The sequence below is a fragment of the Dermacentor silvarum genome, chromosome 4 (genome assembly GCF_013339745.2).
Source record: "Dermacentor silvarum isolate Dsil-2018 chromosome 4, BIME_Dsil_1.4, whole genome shotgun sequence".
Lineage (NCBI taxonomy): Eukaryota > Metazoa > Arthropoda > Arachnida > Ixodida > Ixodidae > Dermacentor > Dermacentor silvarum.
This window is the reverse complement of record NC_051157.2, coordinates 26,901,874-26,922,810: the sequence shown is the minus strand read 5'-3', so window position 1 is coordinate 26,922,810 and position 20,937 is coordinate 26,901,874. Positions and strand designations below refer to the sequence as shown.

General features: G+C 44.8%; 1 protein-coding gene across 3 annotated transcripts; it reads right to left on the bottom strand.

The window, feature by feature from the left end:
* Positions 1–17: 17 nt before the first annotated feature.
* LOC119448404 (TBC1 domain family member 19-like) lies at positions 18–20,536 on the bottom strand. 3 transcript variants are annotated; one of them, XM_049666791.1, is made up of 17 exons: positions 20,438–20,536; positions 17,061–17,133; positions 16,425–16,528; positions 16,238–16,312; positions 15,413–15,476; positions 9,737–9,842; positions 9,409–9,460; positions 9,231–9,315; positions 7,003–7,115; positions 6,857–6,931; positions 6,713–6,775; positions 6,482–6,608; positions 5,168–5,277; positions 3,316–3,407; positions 3,116–3,231; positions 1,230–1,300; positions 18–1,133 (listed from the first exon to the last, which is right to left on the bottom strand). In XM_049666791.1, exons 1-17 carry the CDS (start codon positions 20,522–20,524, stop codon positions 1,059–1,061), a joined length of 1,488 nt encoding a protein of 495 aa, XP_049522748.1. In that variant the 5' UTR covers positions 20,525–20,536; the 3' UTR covers positions 18–1,058. The 3 variants fall into 3 exon arrangements, with proteins under 3 accessions (XP_049522748.1, XP_049522747.1, XP_049522749.1); XM_049666790.1 differs by having other exon boundaries at positions 9,231–9,460; XM_049666792.1 differs by lacking the exons at positions 18–1,133; positions 1,230–1,300 and having other exon boundaries at positions 3,312–3,407; positions 9,231–9,460.
* Positions 20,537–20,937: the final 401 nt, after the last annotated feature.

The window sequence follows — 20,937 nt, the reverse complement described above, 5'->3', positions numbered from 1 at the left end:
AAATGGGTTAGGGATGCATGTTTTGTTGGCACCCCTTTGCCTTCTTGGATTCGTCCTATCAAACTCGTGCATGTTCATATTCATACTTTGGATTTCGCATGAAATGAACGGACCAAGGAAAGGGCTAGACGACTAGTAATTTCTTTGTCCGTGTGTTTCATGCACAACCCAAAGTATGAATATGAATAGATACCAATTTGCCCAGCTTGCAGTTATTCTTCAGGCATCTTCTTCAATATAAAAAAGTATGATTACCCACGTGTTTCGATACTTCTGTAATTTATATTTATATAAAAAAGAAAGAAATATTTTCCCATGCGGGGAGTCTGAAATGGAAGCAATCACGGTTGTCTCTGTTCGAAAAAGAAGTGAGACGACTTTTGCTGATGCATTTTAACTTGCAGTTATGAACACACCTAATAAACAAAAAATTGTGATCACTTTTAGCACGTGACGAAAGTTGCACACGAAAAGGCAACATTCTGCCGCGCAAGGTCACATTAACTTGATGTATAGCAGCTGCACAAAAAAGGAATGACACAGGTTAAAATGAGGAATAAGTCGATAATATTAGCTCGAATTTTATATGACTACTAATCAGTAAGATGGTTTTCTAAGGCGCTTTTTTCCTCAACACTTTTCTTCTTGTGGTCTGCTAATTAAAGCTCCGGTTGTGAGAAAAAATTGTCGTCACTTAAGAAAAAGCATTTAGCCCCGTAGTCAGTGATGTATATACTTCCAACTCATAGTTTATTATGAAATTATTCATGTTAAACACGCACGGGCTGCTATGGCTGATGTAGACAGCGTACAGAATGAGATTGTAATGTGAAGTGCTGCGTCCTGACAGCGTTGAGTAAGAGAGGCGTAGTGAAGAAAACGGTGGCGTTGCATTGGATAGCATGCAGTTGTTGGCTCAGATCAGGCTAACGATGTAAAACTATCACAGCAAAATTGCACGATGTCTCTGTTGGCCTCTGACAGGCAGCACGTTCTCGACTACAAGTAGTAGCCATCGTCGGCAGTGAAGTTCAATAGCTCTATTTATCGTGTCGCCGTCACAAACTTGGAGGCTTGAGGAAATCGTCCAGCGTGGATATGACGTCGCATGGCATTAGCTTGTTAAATATGTCCTGCAACATAACACATCAAAGACATGCAGTCAACAGCAAACGCTAGACCTTAGATGATGAAAAAGATTAAAAGCTCTAAAGGTTTGTTTGTCTTACCTCAAGTGAAGACTGATCTCTCGTGCCAAGAATTTCTGTCTTTTTGGAACAGACTAAGCTCGCCGCTGCAACTGCAGAAAAAAAAAACGGGAAAAATGCGGCTTGTCACTGGAGTTTCAGTGCAACCAAGTATACTTGCATAGCATGCAGATTTACATTGTAGAAAGGATTTCTTTTGTGGGCGCTTTCGCAACCATCAAACAAAAGAGAGAGACAGTCAGTATATTTACAGAAAGGCAGAGAGGTCGGTCTCTAATGTGTTGTTCAAACCTGGGGAACGCAAAAAAAAAAAAAATAATGACCATGAATCATTTATTCATTTGATGATATTGGGAGTGTCAAAAGTCTTCGTCGCCGGTTCTTTCAGGCCATTTCTTAGTCATATGAGCAGTTAGAAATGACACCAGATACAGAAAAAAACAAGAATTTTATTGCTGGTACACCTTGAATCAATAAAAAATGCAGCTGGAATCATTGAGATCCTTGGTGCAATGAAGACAAAAGTCCACAAGCAAATGACGGAAATGTAACAATACGCACGAATAAAGAACAAATACCAAGTATTTTTTCATTTACATCACAGCAAGAGCTTTGGGTCATTGATCTACATTTAGTCATCTTAACCGCAATTCCGCGACTGCCTTTCAGAGAGGTGTCATCAGCAGCATTTGCAGAGCAGCAGCAAGTCTGTCTGCCTCAATATTCGCTCTGATGCCAACATGAAATATCCACACCAGTTTTGCTGTGTGTCCTTTCACCTCAGCGGTATCTATCTCCGTGTTGCTATGTATGCATAATGAAGTTGTGCGTGTAAGTGTGTTGATTTCCTGTTCGTCAAAATGAAGCATGTGGGTAGTTAGATTTGCCCTCGAATGAACCACAGGTATAGCATGAAGCTCTGCCGCCATCGAATATGTCACATGTAAAATTCGATGGCTGGCGAGGACACCTAGCTATTAGGCCTCAAGTGTAAATCTTGACCCTGCTTGTAGCCGTTGAACCATTGATGCTTCTGTACTGTCCTTGTGGTAGTCGTTAAGATGGGACAACGTTAGCATCTTAACAGACGCTGACAGATTTTGTTTAGGCAAGTCTAATACACGGATATGCCGCAATGGAAGTGTACGTCATGGTGATTGATGCGGATCATGGAGCACAGCATGTGCGTGTTGCACAATAGCGACAGAGAGGCTATTAGCTTCTAGCCAAAGTAGCTGTTACTTTTTTCTTTAATGCGAGCTTGTGACCATGGTATTGATGCTCCGGGTACGGGAAGCTCGCACGCCTGGCCATAATAAGGCAATCGGGGGACACTTGTATCTGGCACACACAGACAGTTGTACTATACGGGCCAAAAGAAGTTGAATACGGTTTTTGGGAGTCGAAAATGAGTTACCATAACTAAACTGCCTGCTAAATGCCGGCCGAACTGTAAATATGGCCTAACAAGACTAATGTCCACTTGAAAGAGCACTAATGACGCTGCAACCAAACTTGGCCCACTGAAGCAGCACATGATATGGGCACATCTTTGGCCACCATCTCTTCAACCAAAACAATTATTCTGCGATAGCTTAAAGTGATTTTGCTCCTTCCGTGATTGAGTCATTTCCATTACGCTGTCATCGTTCGGCACCATCTTCACCATGTGGTGAATAAGATCGAAACTTTGCCTACCAACCAGTGCCGCTGCCATTAGGTAATGTGTAATTTGGGGCAATGTGTAATATGGAGGCGGAGGCGACGCCCTAACCACCGAGATACTGCGCAACATTAGAGGGTGGAGTGTTGTGGCGTCACGCAGGCTCTGAGATTAGTGGCAATTGTGCATGCATTTCGGAAGCCAGCAGTACCGTAGCGGGTACCTAGAAGGACCCGCTACTTACCTGGAAGGACGTAGACAGAGTCGTAGCCCAGTACCCTGTCCCACAATCTCAGGACTTCTTCCGCAGGTAGGTGGGCACAGAATGATTGCATAAGCATTTGGAACACAATAGGCTGTCTGCGATGTTTTGTAAAAAGATAATTTGTCATAAAAAATCAACTCATGTCACCGTACTCTATGGATGAAATGAAACCAACCTACAGATTGACATTCTTGGAGGCCAGCGCTGGCAGGAACTCGGGTTCCCTGTACTGAACCAATCTTTCAAAGGTCAACAACAATGACACAATGCCCTGAAAGAAAAAGAGAACCATAACAGGCTAGCTTCGAAATTAAAGATTCAGTGTGCCATTAGTACTTGCATAGTGAAGGCATTATTGCGGAAGCGCAACGAAAACAGTTTTGTGTGTCCTTAGAGACACTGCTCTCTAGACGATTTAGTTGAGTGTTGTGTTTTGTGTATGTTCTGCATATGTGTTGTGAACTGTGCACATATATGTCCCATATATTGTCACATATATTGGATATGATGAGATTTGTTATCCTATCCATCTGGAGCAGTATTCTAGGTTTGCCATCAGGAAAACCTCTCCAGGATTCATTAAATCTATTTCTCTTGCGGATATACTCGTCAGATTTTAAAATTTGCCGGAGTAACTGCTTGGAAAAAAGACCTGGGCGACGATGCACTAATTCATGCGAAATTGCAGTGATTGTTATTATTTCATCAGTTTCACACCCGTTTACAGTATTGAGATAGCTTATTTCATGCGGTAAGACTCCAATTTATTTGCGTAACATAGATGACCAAAAAGAGAGTTGCAAACTGGGTTTGTTGGTATGGCATCGGAAGGTGCTCCAGTAGCGCGGACATGAACACAGACGCAAGACCGAAAGGCGGAGTGTTGTTTTATTCGAACGTTTTATGTTGCTTTGCACTTGTAAATTTCGTGAGGTTCTAGTTACGCCGCTTCCATGCTTTATGCCTGCTCGCAAAATTTCCCTATAGATTTCGTTTAAAAAAGCTCACGTCGGAGCCAACTGTCACTGACCACTTCCTGACACGAGGAAACCTCTAAATTACCTTACTTACGCCGGCTGGATATTAGAATCGCACTGCGAGAAGTGCAGTTGCTTGGAGCCTCGTGTACGTGAGCTATGTTTCAAAGAAATCTCCTAATTACTTTGTCGCGTTGCTTCGTCAGAGGCTGCGGGTCCGACTTTCGGTCGGGGCGAGTGCATTGAGATTCTTTATAGAGAAACCCAGGTGGCCGAATTAACATAATCCCACCGCGGCGCCTCTCATGACATGTGCGTTGCCTTGGAATGTTAAACGGCGTAATTCTTAACTTTTGTCGCGTATTCACCAGGATTCCTCGCGGAAATCTCTATCATCAGTGCTTGAGTGCAGAATACAGTATGTTCGTACGGTGTCATTTCAAGAGCTCACAAGTCAAAGTTGGGCACAGCGCTCTAACTTAGAGGAAAACGGCGAAGAGTATACCGTAAGAGCAGCGTGAACGCTATTTTAGGGACGCGTGATGCGCGACAAATACTGCACACCAGCTAATGCGCTTTTCGGTGAAACTTCACAAATGACAGGTTCTGCGTTGTAATGTTAGTGAATGTTTCAGGTTCTCAGTTCAGATATACGTGACGGTCTGTAACCAAAACATCGATTCACTTGCCTGAGAAATTTGTTTATAAGTGTGCACAAAAAAGCATCTCCGGTGACAAGTAAATTGTAAGTGCCCTACATACCCATTTTTCTTTCGTTATGGAAAAGTTGCGCAAATTTCTTACTTTCCCGCTAAAGCAATGTCTTTCAAATAAAACCTTAGTGGGGATGCATTTTTGTGACAAGCTGTTTTAATGTTCACCTACCATATGTGAAAGAAAAGTAAGCAAATGGAAGTTTTTCTATTGGTGAAATCTGTTTTCTGCGTCGCTTTGCGTGTCTGGTTTCACAGACACGTGAGTTCTGAGCGCATTTTCATTTCTTTGCCTTGTTTTGTTTTTTCGCATCGAGAGTGCCATTCTAAATGTTTCTCACCTGTGGGTCTGAAGAAATGGCCATTAACTTGTGGAAGTAACGGCAGTACATTTCGCGAAAGACAGCGTACATAATGCCGACGTCTGCGTACATGAAGCACAGGGGGCTCACTGCAACAAACGAGATATAAGACCAGTTTCATCGCCAGCCCTTAAGTGACTGCTCGCATAGTGACGTGAGTGCTTCATTGCTTTATATATAGTGTTCTTTTTGAACTTACAATGTTTAAAAAAGACGCCTATGCAAGTCACTCGAATCAAGTCACTACATAATTACTGTATGATGCCCAGGCGGACATCATTTGCAAAAATAAAAACGAAACAAAGCAATTAATTTCCTAAATAATTTATACTAATTAAAATAATGAATTTCTTAGTTACAAACATTACGGCACATATGTTTGTATTGAAAGCTTGAAGGGAATCGTCTTAAACCTCTAGTTTCGTCTTTCTACATTTCAAAACGGCCATGTAAACCAAAATAACTGGCGTCAAATTATTTGTTCAATTTGTCCGATTACGCACGCAGCACTGCGAAGTGCGGCTCGCAGTGCAACCCCGCTGTGACGTAGTAGGGCTTGGCTATACGGCGTGATCAAGTGGCCAGTCTCGCCCCTGCTGCTGAAGTTACTGTGCATTCAGTCGGGAGTTGCGCACAGCGCCAATCGGAATAAGATCGCGGGAAAAGGAAAGTGCTACGACAGCTCCATTTTACGCCACGATTCTACATCACTGCAGGAGCCGCGTTTCGTGGTTCCACGTGGGTAATCGGGTAAATTGAAAGAATAATTTGACGCCAGATATTTCGGTCCACATGGCCATTTTGAAAAGTAGAAACGAGTAGCTAGATTTTCATGACGATTCCCTTCAACATTTCCACAGAAACATGTGCCTTAAGGTTGGTAACATGGTAGTTAATTATTAGCAGGTAGTTTATATAGTAAATTGAATCATTTAGCTTTGCAGCAGATATAACAGCTTCAGTGCTACTGTTTCGCTACCATTGAATGACACACAAAGCCGCGTGCATAATAACGTAAGGAGTTTCTATTAAAAGCCAACGTAAAAAAGAAAAGCAGCATGCTGCTTAACACTTCGTAGAAGGTGGGTATAGAACGTCCGTCTCTACTATCAACTAAGAAGCCAAAGCCAATTTTTATTTAATTTAGCGAGTCAATGCAGGGTAACTTGGTTTCCTAGAGACTCCTGCACAATTTACTAAGCCGAGAGAAGCCGGATTGGATTTTCATTTAGCCTGCTCCCAACAATGCAAAGCTATTTAAAACGAGAAATATGGCTGGTTGATAGAACTCACCGAGCAATGAAAAGCCGTAGTATGGAACGGCTCCACAAGGTAAGTCAGCTCTCAGTATAACCGTTCCTAATGAATTGTTGCTTATTCTTCTCGCAACATAGTAGTCTCTTGTGAACGCCAACATCACCTGAAATATAATGGCAGGACACCAGTATCAAGCTCTGTAGAGAATATTTGACAAGCACCTGAACGGATTCGTGGAAAGCTTACAGCGCAGTTTGATCCACTTACTTGATAGCAACTGTCGTCAAACGCGAAGTACTCGATGTCGTTCATTACAGTGTCACGAACGTCCTAAAAAATAAAAACATAAAAGTGGTTAGCCTCGAAGGCGCACAGAAACGGGGATGAAGGGTCCGCTGAGATTAATGTTACCTTTATAATAATTTGGTCCACAAGCAGCTCGTACCGTATCACTCTTTCCTTGAGGCCATCGAACTCGGCGTTCACCTGAGAAGAACGCCAATAAAAAACACATACCTAGACTGCGATCTCCAGAACATTTGTTTACAAACGCTGACCTTTTCAGCCGATGAAATGCCCAGCACCCTGGCCCAGAAAAGCCTTCGCATGCAATGTGGACAACCCCGCTTCAGGAACTCCCTAGCAGCAAGCTGGTCACTTGTGTCATATACTGCGGAAAAAAAGCAAAAGGCGCGCTGCATAAAGATCGAGCACATCCACTGGATAGATTATCTTATTCCGAAAACGATAACGTTACACCAGTTTAACACTCTGATTCCACTTCTTACCGCGGAAGCTTATGACTAAACATGCAAAGTTTTACCTTTATAGGCTGTTTAGAGGTACCACGTACTGTTCAATAAAAATAAAAAGCAAATAAATAAATGTATACAAGACTTGCTGCCCTGTATTGTCATGTGAGGTAAGCTGTGGTGATGGCGGCGGTAGCAGGGAGGTGCCACTCATATCTTCACTTTCCGGATCGATGACATGAGGTCCCTTTTCATGGTGTTAGGTGACAATTTGTCGCACACACGCTTCAAACGAGCGCTCGTCATGCACAAAACTTACAGTACTTAACTAATTAACGTCATGTGGAGGGGGCACCTTTAACAATTACGTATTTGTTCGAAAGGTACGAGTATATCTAAAGTTTGTGGGGAAGGGTAAAGTACCCTGTACACTATGCGGCAGTGTATTCTTCGGCGCTTCCGGAAGCTCACACAAATATAGTAACCACTGAATCGGCGCATTATAGACAGGCATGTCTGCTGTGTCCATACAAATCTGACTGGCCGACGGACCGACTGTCACTGACTGACTCACTCGTTTCGCGTATTCGGCCTGCTTTTAAACGCCGGCACTCAGTCATCGAACGAGTCGAGGTATTTTACTTGCAATGTGTTGACCTCGTAACCAGGCACACGGTGACATGACTTTGGTCCAAAGCAATGAAATGATATTGGCATGTTTGGCTTCTGGTTTTCCCTTCTTTAAGCAATTGTCTTTGATTCTCCTTATTGAAATAAACAAAAAACAATTCGGGTCACGCGCGTTGTGGGAATCGATTGAAGCGAAGCTTTTCTGGGCGTTTGTAAGGAACGCTGTTCCTTTTTAGAGACACTTTGCAAGTATAGATCACACGACAAAGTAATATACGTTTTCACCGGATAACGTCTCACTCAAAGTAAACTTGTGGCTTTGCAACACCTCACGCATCCCAGAGAAACCAGAGTCTATATACGAACACTCTATTCATAGAACACACCACGTACTGCACGGAGTGTTTCATAAAGTAGTTGCTTGCACCTTGTTTGCACCAGTAAACCACACGTTCCCGTTCCGCTGCTGCTTCGCCATTGCGTATCGACGTCACCCGGCTTTGCGCTTTCGAGAAAGCGAGCGTTGCAAGTCATTCTTTGCCTCACATCGATGCTCCTCTTATTCGTGTTCTGGGCGAAATATTCACCGCGCTGCTCGATGCTTCAACGCCACTCGACGCTGATGCGTATATGAACCAGTAGCACCATCCAACCACAGTAAAGTAACGTAAAAGAAGACGTGAAAATGTGCGCCTTTATGAACATTTGTGAGTTTTCGCGCACGCGCATTGCACGCCATCTGAGGTTTTTCATGTCCCCCTTGCTTTTACCAGGGCATTGAGCCGTGCTCCCTAAAGAACTGCACAAAATAGCTCCTCTTCGTCCTCCACAACCACTCTTTTTCTTTGCGCTTAAATGTTTTCATGGTCGTGACGGAAATCGGTGAGATGCTGTAGCATCGCCTCTCTTAGTGTGCTTGCATAGCTGGCCGTTCATTCCAGGCACAAGAAATGAGCCCAGACTTCATGCGTAGGGACATACCAGTGATACACACACGATCACAGTCAAAATTACAATCGCGGAGTCACTGCAGCTCGAATAGCTTTCCGAAGCCCCTACTTTCAAGTTTTAGGCTTTGCATTCTTTGCCCGTGGTACTGATCAAAGTAGTTGAAAGTCCATTTTTGTTCTACCTTTGCTGGCGACATCTGGTCGAAAAAGCCTAATAAAGCTCAAATCTTCGGAGAGTATACCGCCTCGAGTTTGCAGTTGCGAGCAGAAAAATCGGTGACTTTTGACCGACGGCATCGAGACATTCAAAAATTTTGTTGTGCTTAGCGGGAGTGAATGAATGAGAAGAAAGGGCGAAAAAAAAAAGGACAAAAGTGCGGAATGGTAGTTTGAGTTTATGTACTTTTGAGGCTGTTGAAAGATATAACTTGAAAATCAAGCATCGTTACGTACTTAGCTGTGCGAACAGTTGGTACTCTGCGCTGTCCAAGTCCTGAGACTTGGGAGCTTCGTAACTTGGCGTCTTCAGCATTTCTCTCTGCACGGAGTAAAAAGTAGATGCAGTAGCAGCCCACCAGCAGGCAAACTTTCGACATTCCAAAGCATGCCAATACAACGGCGCCGTACGAACCAGTTCGCAGATATCTTTGGTTTTGAGCGCTACCGAGGCTTGGGCAAGAAAGCTTGCAGGCGATAAATGCAGCGTGTTAGAAATGTAGAGAACAAAATGAAAAAAAAAAAAACGTAAGAGGCTATAGAGGAGCGTTTCTTCGTTAATGTTGAACTCTGTTCACAGTACCCATGATACACACAAGATCACGAGCTCTTTCACACTATACCTTATTTGTGGCAAAAAAACCTGTTAGCGCAATTTTATAATAATGCAAACAAAGCCAGAGCGTGTGTTTAATACGCGCAAATATTCGCCCTTGTTATGGGCGATTTTGATATTTTGTTACCTTGTGTTTCCGGAAACGAAGCAAATCTCGTCTTCGTTGGACGCTGGAGAAAGCAAGAAGTCAAGGAAATCTTGAGGTGTGTAAAGTGGTTCGACTGCCAAGAGTTCTGTCGGGAAGCAAGAAGCGTACGTCACTCGCTGGTCAGTCGAGATTATTAAGGTGCAGAGTCAATCAATTGATGCAAAAATGAAGCTCTAAACGTATGTGTGGCTCATAACAGTTATGATCTCTCGGCTAATGATGTTGTAACCGATCAATCGTTGGCGCCCGTCCATCGTATTTCCGCACTCTTCCCTCTTTCTGATACAATCATTCTATCTGTTTCAGGTATCAAAAACAAAAAGGTAGCGCCACTAACAAGCAATTGCATCATTTAATGGCTCTAACAGTCACACACAGGGACTGTTTGGGTGTGGTGTTGCAACAGAAGGGGTTTGCATGGTGTGCTTGGCTGTCAATTGGTCCGCCAGAGCATCTCTCATTTTGGCACCCTGAGGTTTTTTCAAGCTTTTTTTACTGCCTTCATATTTGTAACGAAATATGCAGAAGACACGCACACAAATAAGGGCGTCTTCTTACATTTCGCTCTGCAAATACCCGCAAGCATGCATATAATGCAAGCTCTAGCAACCAACTAGCCCGCCATCTATGGTTTCTTCAAGCGTTCATAATCTGTGTTCTCGCAAAAAGAGAATTAGCAGACACAGAACACTTTTATTTGTCACTATACGCCCTTCAGGACACACTCCATTTTGGAATATGCGCGTTACTAAATCTAGACCACAGGTTGACAGCAAAGTCACCATGTCGAAATTTATTTTATTGCGATAGAAATTATATGGACACTCCAAAGCGGATTTCTGCCGTCGCCGTCGCCGTGAGGTTACGTATGACGTCAACGGCGTCGCCGCGCTCCGGACGCTGTATGTGCGAGTGAAAGGAGGCGAGGGACGCGCGCTTTCACGGGTAGCAAACGCACGACGGAGAGCAAACGAGCGTTCTGCGCCGTGCTCCCTGAAGGGCTGCAGAATTAAGCATCTCATTCCTCCTTTACAATCGCCATATATAGAGAGCAAACGCGACCTTTTCCGTCGCACGAAAGGTCGTGGGGGGACGGGCTGGAGGGAGGGAGGGGAGGCGACGTTTAGCTGCGGCACCAAATGCGTATTTATTTATACAAAAAAAAAATAGTTGTCGCAGTTTCACCTCAAAGGCGAAGCATCAATTGCGATAGCAAATTTGTAGAGAGCTATACGGAGTAATGATATTAGCTTTATCAGCTGTATAAACTTGGACATGCAGCAGCACCGGCAACACGCAGAACTGTTGTCGACGCCGTCGGCGTTTTGCCCGCGTTCGCTCAAAATGCGTGCGGCGTTGGTGACTGTTGCCGGAGCCTCTGATATAAATAGGCGCGTGGTGCCGCAGCTAAACGTCGCCTCCCTTCCCTCCCCTCCCCCCCTCCCCCACGGCCTCTCGCGCGTCGGAAGAAGGCGCGTTTTCTCTACATATATGGTGATTGTAAAGGAGGAAAGAGGCGCCTACTTCTGCAGCCTTAAGTGAGCACGGCGCAGAACGCGCGTTTGTTCTCCGCCGTGCGTTCACTCCCCGTGAAAGCGCGCGCCCCTCGTGCCCTTTCACTCGCACATACAACGTTCGGTGCGCGGCGACGATTTCATCTCCATTGACGTCATACGGAACCTCACGGCGACGGCGACGGCGACGCCGACGGCAGAAATCTGCTTTTGAGTGTCCATATAATTGCTATCGCAATAAAAGGTGTCGCAGAAATTTCACCTTAAAGGCGAAGCATCAATTGCGATAGCAAATTTCTAGAGAGCTATACGGAGTAATGATAGTAGCTTTATCAGCTGTATAAACTTGGACATGCAGCAGCACCGGCAACACACAGAACTGTTGTCGACGCCGTAGACGTTTTGCCCGCGTTCGCACAAAATGCGTGCGGCGTTGGTGACTGTCGCCGGAGCCTCTGATATAAATAGGCACTTGGGGCCGCAGCTAAACGTCGCCTCCCTTCCCCCCGCTCCCTCCGGCGCTCGCTTCCCGCTTCCTTGCTTGCGCGTGGAAGATTGAGTGCGTTCGCTCTCCGTGACAGCGTGCGTCCCCGCACGCTTCCGCTCGGGCATACGGCGCGCGGCGAAGATTTTATCTATACGGAACCTCACGGCGACGGCGACGGCGACGCCGACGGCAGAAATCCGGTGAAAGTGTCCATATAATTGCTATCGCAATAAAAAGTTGCGAGGCGAGAAGGTGGGTAAGATTTCCGACGCAGCTCGGCGAGTGTCCCATTCTGATCTCGTCGAAAACCTCCGAGCCGCCCCCAGAGGCACCGGCAACAGTCACCAACGCCGCGCGCGTTCGGTGCGAACGGGGGCAAAACGCCGACGGCGTCGACAACAGTTCTGGGCGTTGCTGGTGCTGCTGCATGTACAAGTTTATGCAGCCGATAAAACTACTATCCTTACTCCGTATAGCTCTCTGCTAAGTTGCTATCGCAATTGATGCTTCGCCTTTCGGGTGAAACTGCGACAATTTTTTTTGATACTGTAAACAATACCTTTTCTTCACGACGTTCTGACAATGGTCGCGGGTACACAATAAGAATCTAAATGTCTCTAATCATTGGCGTATAATGAATCTGTAAAAACAAATGAGCTTTGAGAGAGAGATACAAGGCATCGACAATTAAGGACTTTGGATGCTATAAGGGCAAAGTCATGGTACGAAACACTATGGTCGCAATGACCGTCAATTGATGCGTATGTGCGTGTGCGTACGTGCGTGTGTGTGCGTTTGTGTTTATGTGTGCGCGAGCGTTTTCTTTTTCGTCTTCAAGTAGTTACGAGTGCTTCATACAGTTACGAGTATAGCGCCGGTGCAGAAAATAAACTTGCAGCTAGGACGGTAAGCAGGGGAACGGTGAGCACACTTCGGGGAAGTGCAATGGCTGATAAGCTGCAGCATTGGGCACATGAGGTTACATTATCTTGACAATAATCAGACTGTCAGAGATTATGACGGTGCATTACGGATGAAGTGGCCGAATCCGGACTTCCATTTTACGGCTTAGCGCTAAAAAAGTTGCATGCAGCTACTGAAGCTAGGTATATAGGTGTAGGAGGTAGCGGACGTAAAATTGCGCTCGACTGTTTCTTTGTTCTGTGACATTTTGTCATGTGAATTTGAAACTGTTCATGAATGTATTATGAATTCTTCTGCACTTACTCGTAGAATCATGTACAACTGGCGTGATGACAACATTTCAATATTCGTACTGTCATCCGTGGCATACGCAGCACTCCGTTGTCAAATCATATTCGGGTTGCTGTCCTGGGGCGGTATTCTGTAAGAGTCTACATAGTGGACTGTCCATTTCGGCTGTCGCTGATTGGCTGCTGCTTGACGTGCAGGAAGGTGCCAGCCAGTCTCCTTTCCTGCACGTCAAGCAGCAGCCAATCAGCGACACCCGAAATGGACAGTCCACTAGGTAGACTCTTACAGAATACCGCCCCAGATTTTGATATGAAAGAGCTGCGCTTGCTTACTTGTGCCTTCTCACACGGTCTTGGCAAGATTAGTGGGCAGTGCAATCAACCATGACTGACGCAACACTGACTCTTTCAGAATAATCAAATGGTACGCGACAATTACTTAGCCTTGAACCAGCAAATTGTTCTATACTGGCTAATGTTTCTATGCAAATGGGCATAGCGACCACGGCGTTTTGCCTAGAAGCAGTGGGACGACAGAGGGAGGTGAACGTGAATAGGGCATCAAAGATTAAGCCCAGTGAGCTGCGCTGCCACAGAGCGCAGGCGGATTGTGGTTCACGAAACTTCGTCGATGAAAGTGATCCGGCTAATGGCACCCATCAGTCATGAGGGGGCGGAGGCGTCGCCCTTGACGCAATGACTTTGGCAACGTTGGCGTGAGGTTTCGTGCTTTGGTGTTCAGCATCGATTCCGTTGGATTATTAATGATGCTCGAATTTTGACCTTGAGAATGAGCGAGGAGAAAAAAAAACACATGGGTCCACCGTTACTCTTACCTTGCCGCGAGTGCATTAAAAGAAAATAGCGACATGAACAGGGCAACTACCACGGTCAGGTCCTTTCAGCTTTTTTTTTTTTCGGTCGGCATGTTGTCGCTAATTAAAATTTGGTCTTCGCCGCAGTCGTCTTAATGCCATCTGTTCGTTCTGATGCTGCACATGTAGATGACCTGATTGACTGGGCGTGGCGTGAGATAACTACCTGACCATCTAGAAAACGCTCAAATTAGAAAAAGATCGTCAGTATATAGGCTGTAGGTGAACTGGCAGTAGGCGCAAGCAGCAAAACGTACACCATATTATCCACGCACGTGTCTTATCCTCCGTTTCGTTCTGTATTCTAATTACAGGTGCATCGCCACATATCGATGCATGATTGCGATTTTGAACGAACCACTTGACGCTGCAGATGTACGCAGCTTTGAGTGCATTGATAGGACGCTGAAATTTATGCAGATAGATCTTTCGTGTGAACATCTCTGCCATAATTTGAGCCAATGGGAAGGGCATTTCCCCTTTCCTTGTTAACAGCTATAGTAGACTGTGTGACAATCGCAGCCTTGCAGATTGCTCAGCGGCCGCGACCACTTTGTTTCATTAGGTAACGCGGGTACACTTCCAGCTTTGCTAGTCATCATAACCGTCTGCCATAACGCGGCTAGATGTTGTTGTTGTTGCCTCAAGTATTCGCGGCAGATTTTTGTGATAAAGTAACCTCCACTTCTTTATTTTTGCCGACAGAATGCACTGAGCACTTCGGCAGCACCAGTGGCCCATTTGAACGTGTACCGGGACAGTTGAGCCCACGGCTTAGTCGAGGAAGCGCAATTAATTGTCGGCTTAGGAATTAGATTCCAGGCTAAGTCAGATTTGAAAATTTTGATTTGCTTTGCTTTGTTACCTGATGACCCGTGACGGACGCTTTTTGGAGAGACATTGCGTGAGTTTGTCGTGAAGCTCCGTACGAAAGCTTGATGCTTAGTATGCGTGTATGTCTTGACGGTATCGCGCGCGCGATAACAGCAGCTATCGCGTGTGGGCTCAAAATACTTCTGGTCACGTGCTGGTATAGAGCGTATACAACTACACGAGAACAAAAACTGTGTTTTTAAGTTGTTTTGATGTACGGAAAATCTCTTTCGTTTTCAGAAAAAAACGAAGGTGCATCATGTCTCAAGGCTAATACTTACAATTTTTCGTATAACTAACGGCGAGCTTGACTTGTGTAACTGTGGTTATGTACAAGAAAAAAGTGTTAAAAATCTGCGGGCTTCTGCTTAGTACGCACTCCTGCTACTCGTAATTGTCTACGTATATTTACCCACTACGTTTAGCGGGCTGCGTTGGTGGGCAAAACTGGAAGCCGTCCAGGGCACTGATCTCTCCTATGTTTCCTAATTAGAAATCAGTGGTCCAGGGTTTATGCTTGTAAACAGCAAAATGATCTATAGCGGTTTTATGCTTGGACGTTAGCACTCATTCGAAAGAAACTAACACTAAGAATTGACAATCAAGTTATTTCTTATATAAAAGCGGAACAAATGAAATGAAAGTAAACACAGACAAGCCTTCAAGGATTAGGGCAAGGCCATTTCGCTCACCGATCTCTTCGCTTCCCAAGTCAAACCATCTGGACTCTACGAGCTCCTGTTCTCCGATGGTGCGCTGGATAGGGTGAATAAAAAAAAATGTGGTTTTTACAATTGTTACGTTTAATACTGTGCGATATGGCACACGAACAACGTCACGTTTTCAAAAACTAGTTTGCTCACTAGAGCGTTAAAAATGCCGTCTCAGAGTATATGCAATGTGACTGCGTAGCGCTTATGTTGTGGCTTCGACAAGTTACAACTGTGTTTTTGTAAACATGATAATGTCACCTACGTGAAAATTGACAAGAGGTTGGATGTCTCCAAAGACGCTTAATAAATTTCTATCTAGGGCTTGTTTGAGATTTTATAATTACCAAATCATCCGAAAGGAGTATCAAGACTGACTTCTGAACTGTAAACAATCTAGTTAACTTCGTGATATCGTAATTCTGCATCAAATATGAGTGTGGATTAAAAATACTAAGGTCCTTCGATATGCTCGTGTAGACTCGAAAGAGAGGTGCTGTGTATGCGGCTCCTTACACAGATGTGCGCGACCAGTAAAATGTGAAAGCGAAAGTGACTTAAGTGCTTTCACTAATACGTCTACCTTTATTTCGTTAAGATGCTAATGTGTAGTTGTTAAATAAAGGAAATGTAAGCGAACTTAATTTACGGTATTTCCGATGAACAAGAGGAACAAAACATGTGTTTTGTAATGTACCCTTTGTTGCTGTGTGCTCCATGAAACGCGGAAATAAGGATATTCAGGCATAATAAGAGACCCCGCGTCCCCGTCACACATTCTGTGTTTCAGAATCATGCGAAACGAACCTTTCGGCTAAGTGGAAGTCCAAATTGTTTGGCCGTGTCTTTCAGGCATTCAATGAGCTTAGCATGCCAAATGTTCTGTAAAAGGTAAACACGCCGCGTAAAAAATGTTCACATAAAATAAGCATTTTTTGGGTAGACTTTTCTACAGAACCCCTTTTATATGTCATTATCTGCAAAGATACTTTACCTGCAACTCATCCAGAAATGTTTCATCCGCGTTGCTCTCTCCTGTCGTCGCGTTGTGACTGCTGCTGCTGCAGTAACCGTTGTTGAGCACGCATTCTTTGTCATCTTGCGGAAAGAATGCAGGAAGAAAAAACATGCATTCTACAAGTACGCGCGATTGCCTAGGAATATATTTACTTGTTTTGCAATTTGCTGTAGACTTCTGATGCCGCATACATTCACGGGTTGTGTATTTATGCGTTTGCTGACGTGTGAAATAGAATACTTCGAAACGGGTCTCTTTGAGCCTGTATACAATATACCCCAGTAAACCCTATCTGCCCAGTCCTCGGATGTCGCGTGACGCTGTAACTAATATGATTTGAAAAGTTACTTTTCACAAGAGATGCCAAATACATTAAGTATCACAATTCGTTCTCATAAGGTTCAGCTAGGGATCCAAACGAGACAAAGGGGTCACAGGAACTTGTATCCTTGAAGTGATCAACAGGGGAGGCTAGAGACTCCTGTGCAGCCTGAGGCATCCCTTGTTCAACCATTGTTGATTCTTTTAGTGGCGTTATCCAAAATATAACTAGGAAACTTTTCAGCTGAAAGCAAGCAATGCAGAAATTGAGAAAAGTCATACGTAACATACCGCATTCGTAGAGCTCATCGCCCAAGATATTCAGAATGGAGCTGTCTGCTCCCGGGGTTTTAGTAATGACCCGCTGGAAACAGAGAAAACACGACTTATTTGTATATGTCTGCTGAAGCACGGCTGCCAAATGTGACATGGAATGCACAACGCCATCCTTTTATTACGCAGCAATAGATGGACGTTTGTTGACCTTTTGTATCGAGTAACAAGACAACGTCTTGATTTTCTTCTTGGTGTTATATAATGAATGATATTTCCATAACTTAAGATGCATTGACAAGTTAGCCACGACACTCAGTAGAAACGAAGTTCACCTCATATCTTGGTTCACGGCCAATGATACATGTCTTATCGAATGTATAATTTACCAGGAGCCAAATTCACAAAGCTTTTTGTTCGTAAGTGCTGTTTACCATTGGCAGGCCGCCTTCGATAATAATATGTCCAGCAACAGGATTGCTTCGAATTTCCTCTTACGAACAAATCTAGCGCAAGAGCTTTTTGTGAATACGGGCTCAGGTGTTCTTACGCGTGTAGCCATCGTGCTACCGTCAAACAGTGCAACCAGAGCTTTATTGAAGATCACCACACCACCAATGGGAAAAAAAAATTGTCCGTGGCAGGAGAAGCAATGACAAGGAACGACCCGCCGTGGTTGCTCAATGGCTCTAGTGTTGGGCGGCTGAGCACGAGGTCGCGGGATCGAATCCCGCCCACGGCGGCCGCATTTCGATGGGGGTGAAATGCGAAAACACACCTGTACTTAGATTTAGGTGCACGTTAAAAAACCCCAGGTGGTCCAAATTTCCGGAGTCCCCACTACGGCGTGCCTCATAATCAGATCATGGTTTTGGCACGTAAAACCCCATAATTTATATAATGACAAGGAACGTGCAACTAGACGACTGTTTGGAGGTGAAACGCGATGCGTATAACCTACAAGGTTTTGTGGCTCGCGACGTACACTGCGTTCGCTCTTGTGTGCATGAAAAAGTGGGCTTTTTAAGCAGACGGTTCAATCCTCCTTTGTCGTAATGATGGACTGGTCGAGAAAGACATGCGCGCAGACAGCGTTAAACGCGTTGTTACACTTCTTGAGGACATGCGGAAGGCATGACAGGTTATAAGAATTGCGCTCTCACGTTTCTTTCTCCATTTTATTATCTTTATTTTATTATCTCCTTCTCCCGGTGCAGTGTAGCCGGCCAGATCTTGCTATGGCTAACCTCATTTTCTGTCCATCTCACTCTCACGCGGTTTCCAAAACGTCTGCTGCTGTTAAGTAAATGTCTAGACGTAATATCGCATATTCTCGTGTAAGAGCCGCACTTCGCAATTTTGACGAGGTGGGGCCCTTACACGGCAGAAGACTATATGGTCCAAGTTATCCGGCCGTAAGTGATCGCCGTGGTCTCTCTGTAAATGCGAACGATATTGCTTTCATATTGTATTTACGTGCTCCTATTATCTCCTCTTTCTATATGGATCTCCGACGTACATATTTTCTTTTATTTTATCAACGGCGAAGTTGTGGCCGGATGCTCGCTTGTCGCGTGGCCCCGCATGTAGGCCGCATCCTTCCGTTTGAATGCAGCACCGTACGCAGTCAGACGCTTCCTTATGGCAGATTCGCGCAAAATTATGACTGGCCGGATAGACTCTCATCGAGGCGCAAACAAAACAGCGCACAAACAACAATGGGGACCAAGGCAAAGATGACACTACAGCTCTTCGATCCCCGTTGTTGTCCGACGTGCGCTGTTTTCATTGCATAATGATGCATCAACAAGCCCAAATCTGTACTCTTCTCTAATCGGGGCGTGCGCATCGTTTTTTTTTCGAATACTTTTTTCTTAGCTTTTCTTCGCGAATTTTGGCTGGAAAGTTGGGGTTGCGGCTCCTAGACGAGTGCGACCTTTATACTAGAATATATACAGCATTTTGATACCGTAAGTTTAGTACATTTAAATGCCGATTTAAGCGCAGGAAACTTAACGCAAAGGCCATAGTAGCATTTATGACACGCTCTAGCAAAATTTAAGTGGTGCATAGCTCAGCAAAGCAATTAATAATTCATTAGGTACTGTAAATTAGGTTTTAACTCAAATAGCGTTTTATTGTTATTTAAACAAATGCACCCTCGATGGCCAGAAATAAAGGTGATCAATTGTAATTTTTCTTGATATAGAAAGTACTTGTGCTTTGTGAAATTAAGAGGGCTGCTCTCTGGAATGATAATGATGGGTTACGGCTCTTTTGCGGCAAAAGAGTTTAAGCCAAACATCCTACATTCTAGTGCTGCACAAGAACGTCTCTTTAGCAAATTGAACGAGCTAATATTCATGGTTTTTCTTGGCCTTTATGGCTAAATATGCGCACAGGAGAGACAGAAAGTTTTAATAGATTCAATTTTTAATTTTATGTAAGCAGATGAACACAACGGAGAAGAAAAGCCTACGAGAAACCGGGGAAACTTGCAAGAACATTCTGGCTATCCCATGTAGTACGAGATAAAGTCTCAGAATGAGTTGTTGTATCACACTCTAGTTGCATACACATGTCTTATAACCACACAAAATCCTTCCTAAATGCAAAATTTTATTCGGTTACTGCGCACGCTTAGCGGCATGCGTAGCTCCTCAATGCAGCGTTTATAGAATCGTTGCCTCAATTCACTGTGACGCGGCGCTGACACTTGCGTGTACTCTCGCAACTTTTTCTCGCACAGCTGCGCTGGTGGCGATGGCGCGCACTCGGCAGATGGGCCGACGTGTCCTCTCAGACGAGAATTGTGTGGCGCAGCCGGACGCATTCTCGAGCGCTTTGTCCCTGCTACCTCGGATTTCTCGATTTGCTGTCACCTATCAGCGTAATATGAAACACGTACAAGTCAGAAATGGCATTGAATTCTTCTTTGCCTTTCTGCGTTCGCCCATGTGTGTAGAATTGATACGCTCAGTTTGGTGCTAGATGATTTTTGGTGACTGAATGAGACGGTTGTTCCGCATTGTCAATTACGGCGAACTCTGCTTTACTGTGTTCACGTTTCAACTTATGTAGATGGAGAACTTGCGGTTGAGCGCGGAGGCTACTACGTGGTGAAAGATGATAATGTCATCTTTCTTGCTTATTAATTTTCTGGCGAAAAGCTTTCCGGAACTTCGCAATTGAAGAAAAACTCGTACTTTTCCAGCTATTTCCTGTAGTCACCCGTTTTCGTCATCTTCATCTATAATTACCCCACAAGGTGCTCAAATTTTAGAATAACAAAACTCGTCTGGTTGCCAGACATCACACTGGACGAGCGCAAAGCTAAACACTCCGACACTCAACGGTCTGACTAAATTTTAAAGCGCGTATTTATGAAAGATTACCTGCAAGTGGTCGAGGACTTCGTAGCCTGTGCCGAGCTGCAGCTCCGCCTGAGTGCCTTGAGGCGGAGGTGACGCCGGCGATTCCATGGTCCCGCAGCCGCCAGACAGACGCTCGTCTGAGCCCCGTTCGCTGCGCGATGAGCCAGAAGTGCGAAAGAGAACCAGCACCTAGATGCTCTCTCTCTCTCGCCGTGCCCCTCCTTTCCTGCAAGGTCACTGGCCAAGGCTGCATGCGAACGACAACCGAAAAAGCTGCCCGAGCAACGGTAGTGCTAAGAGAGGGGGGGAGAGGACATAGAGGGCAGCGTGTCACGCGCACACGCTCAGCTGAGAAGACTATCAAGAACAAACGAACAAGACATTAGAAAAATCGTTGGTTGCGCCTATTAAGCAGGAAGTAAAATGCCGAGAACAGGTGAACGCGTAAGCAATATTATTGAGCTGAAAAGTTAGAAAAAAAAAAAGCAGGGTGGGAGGTGCGGGGAGGCACGGGATGGTAG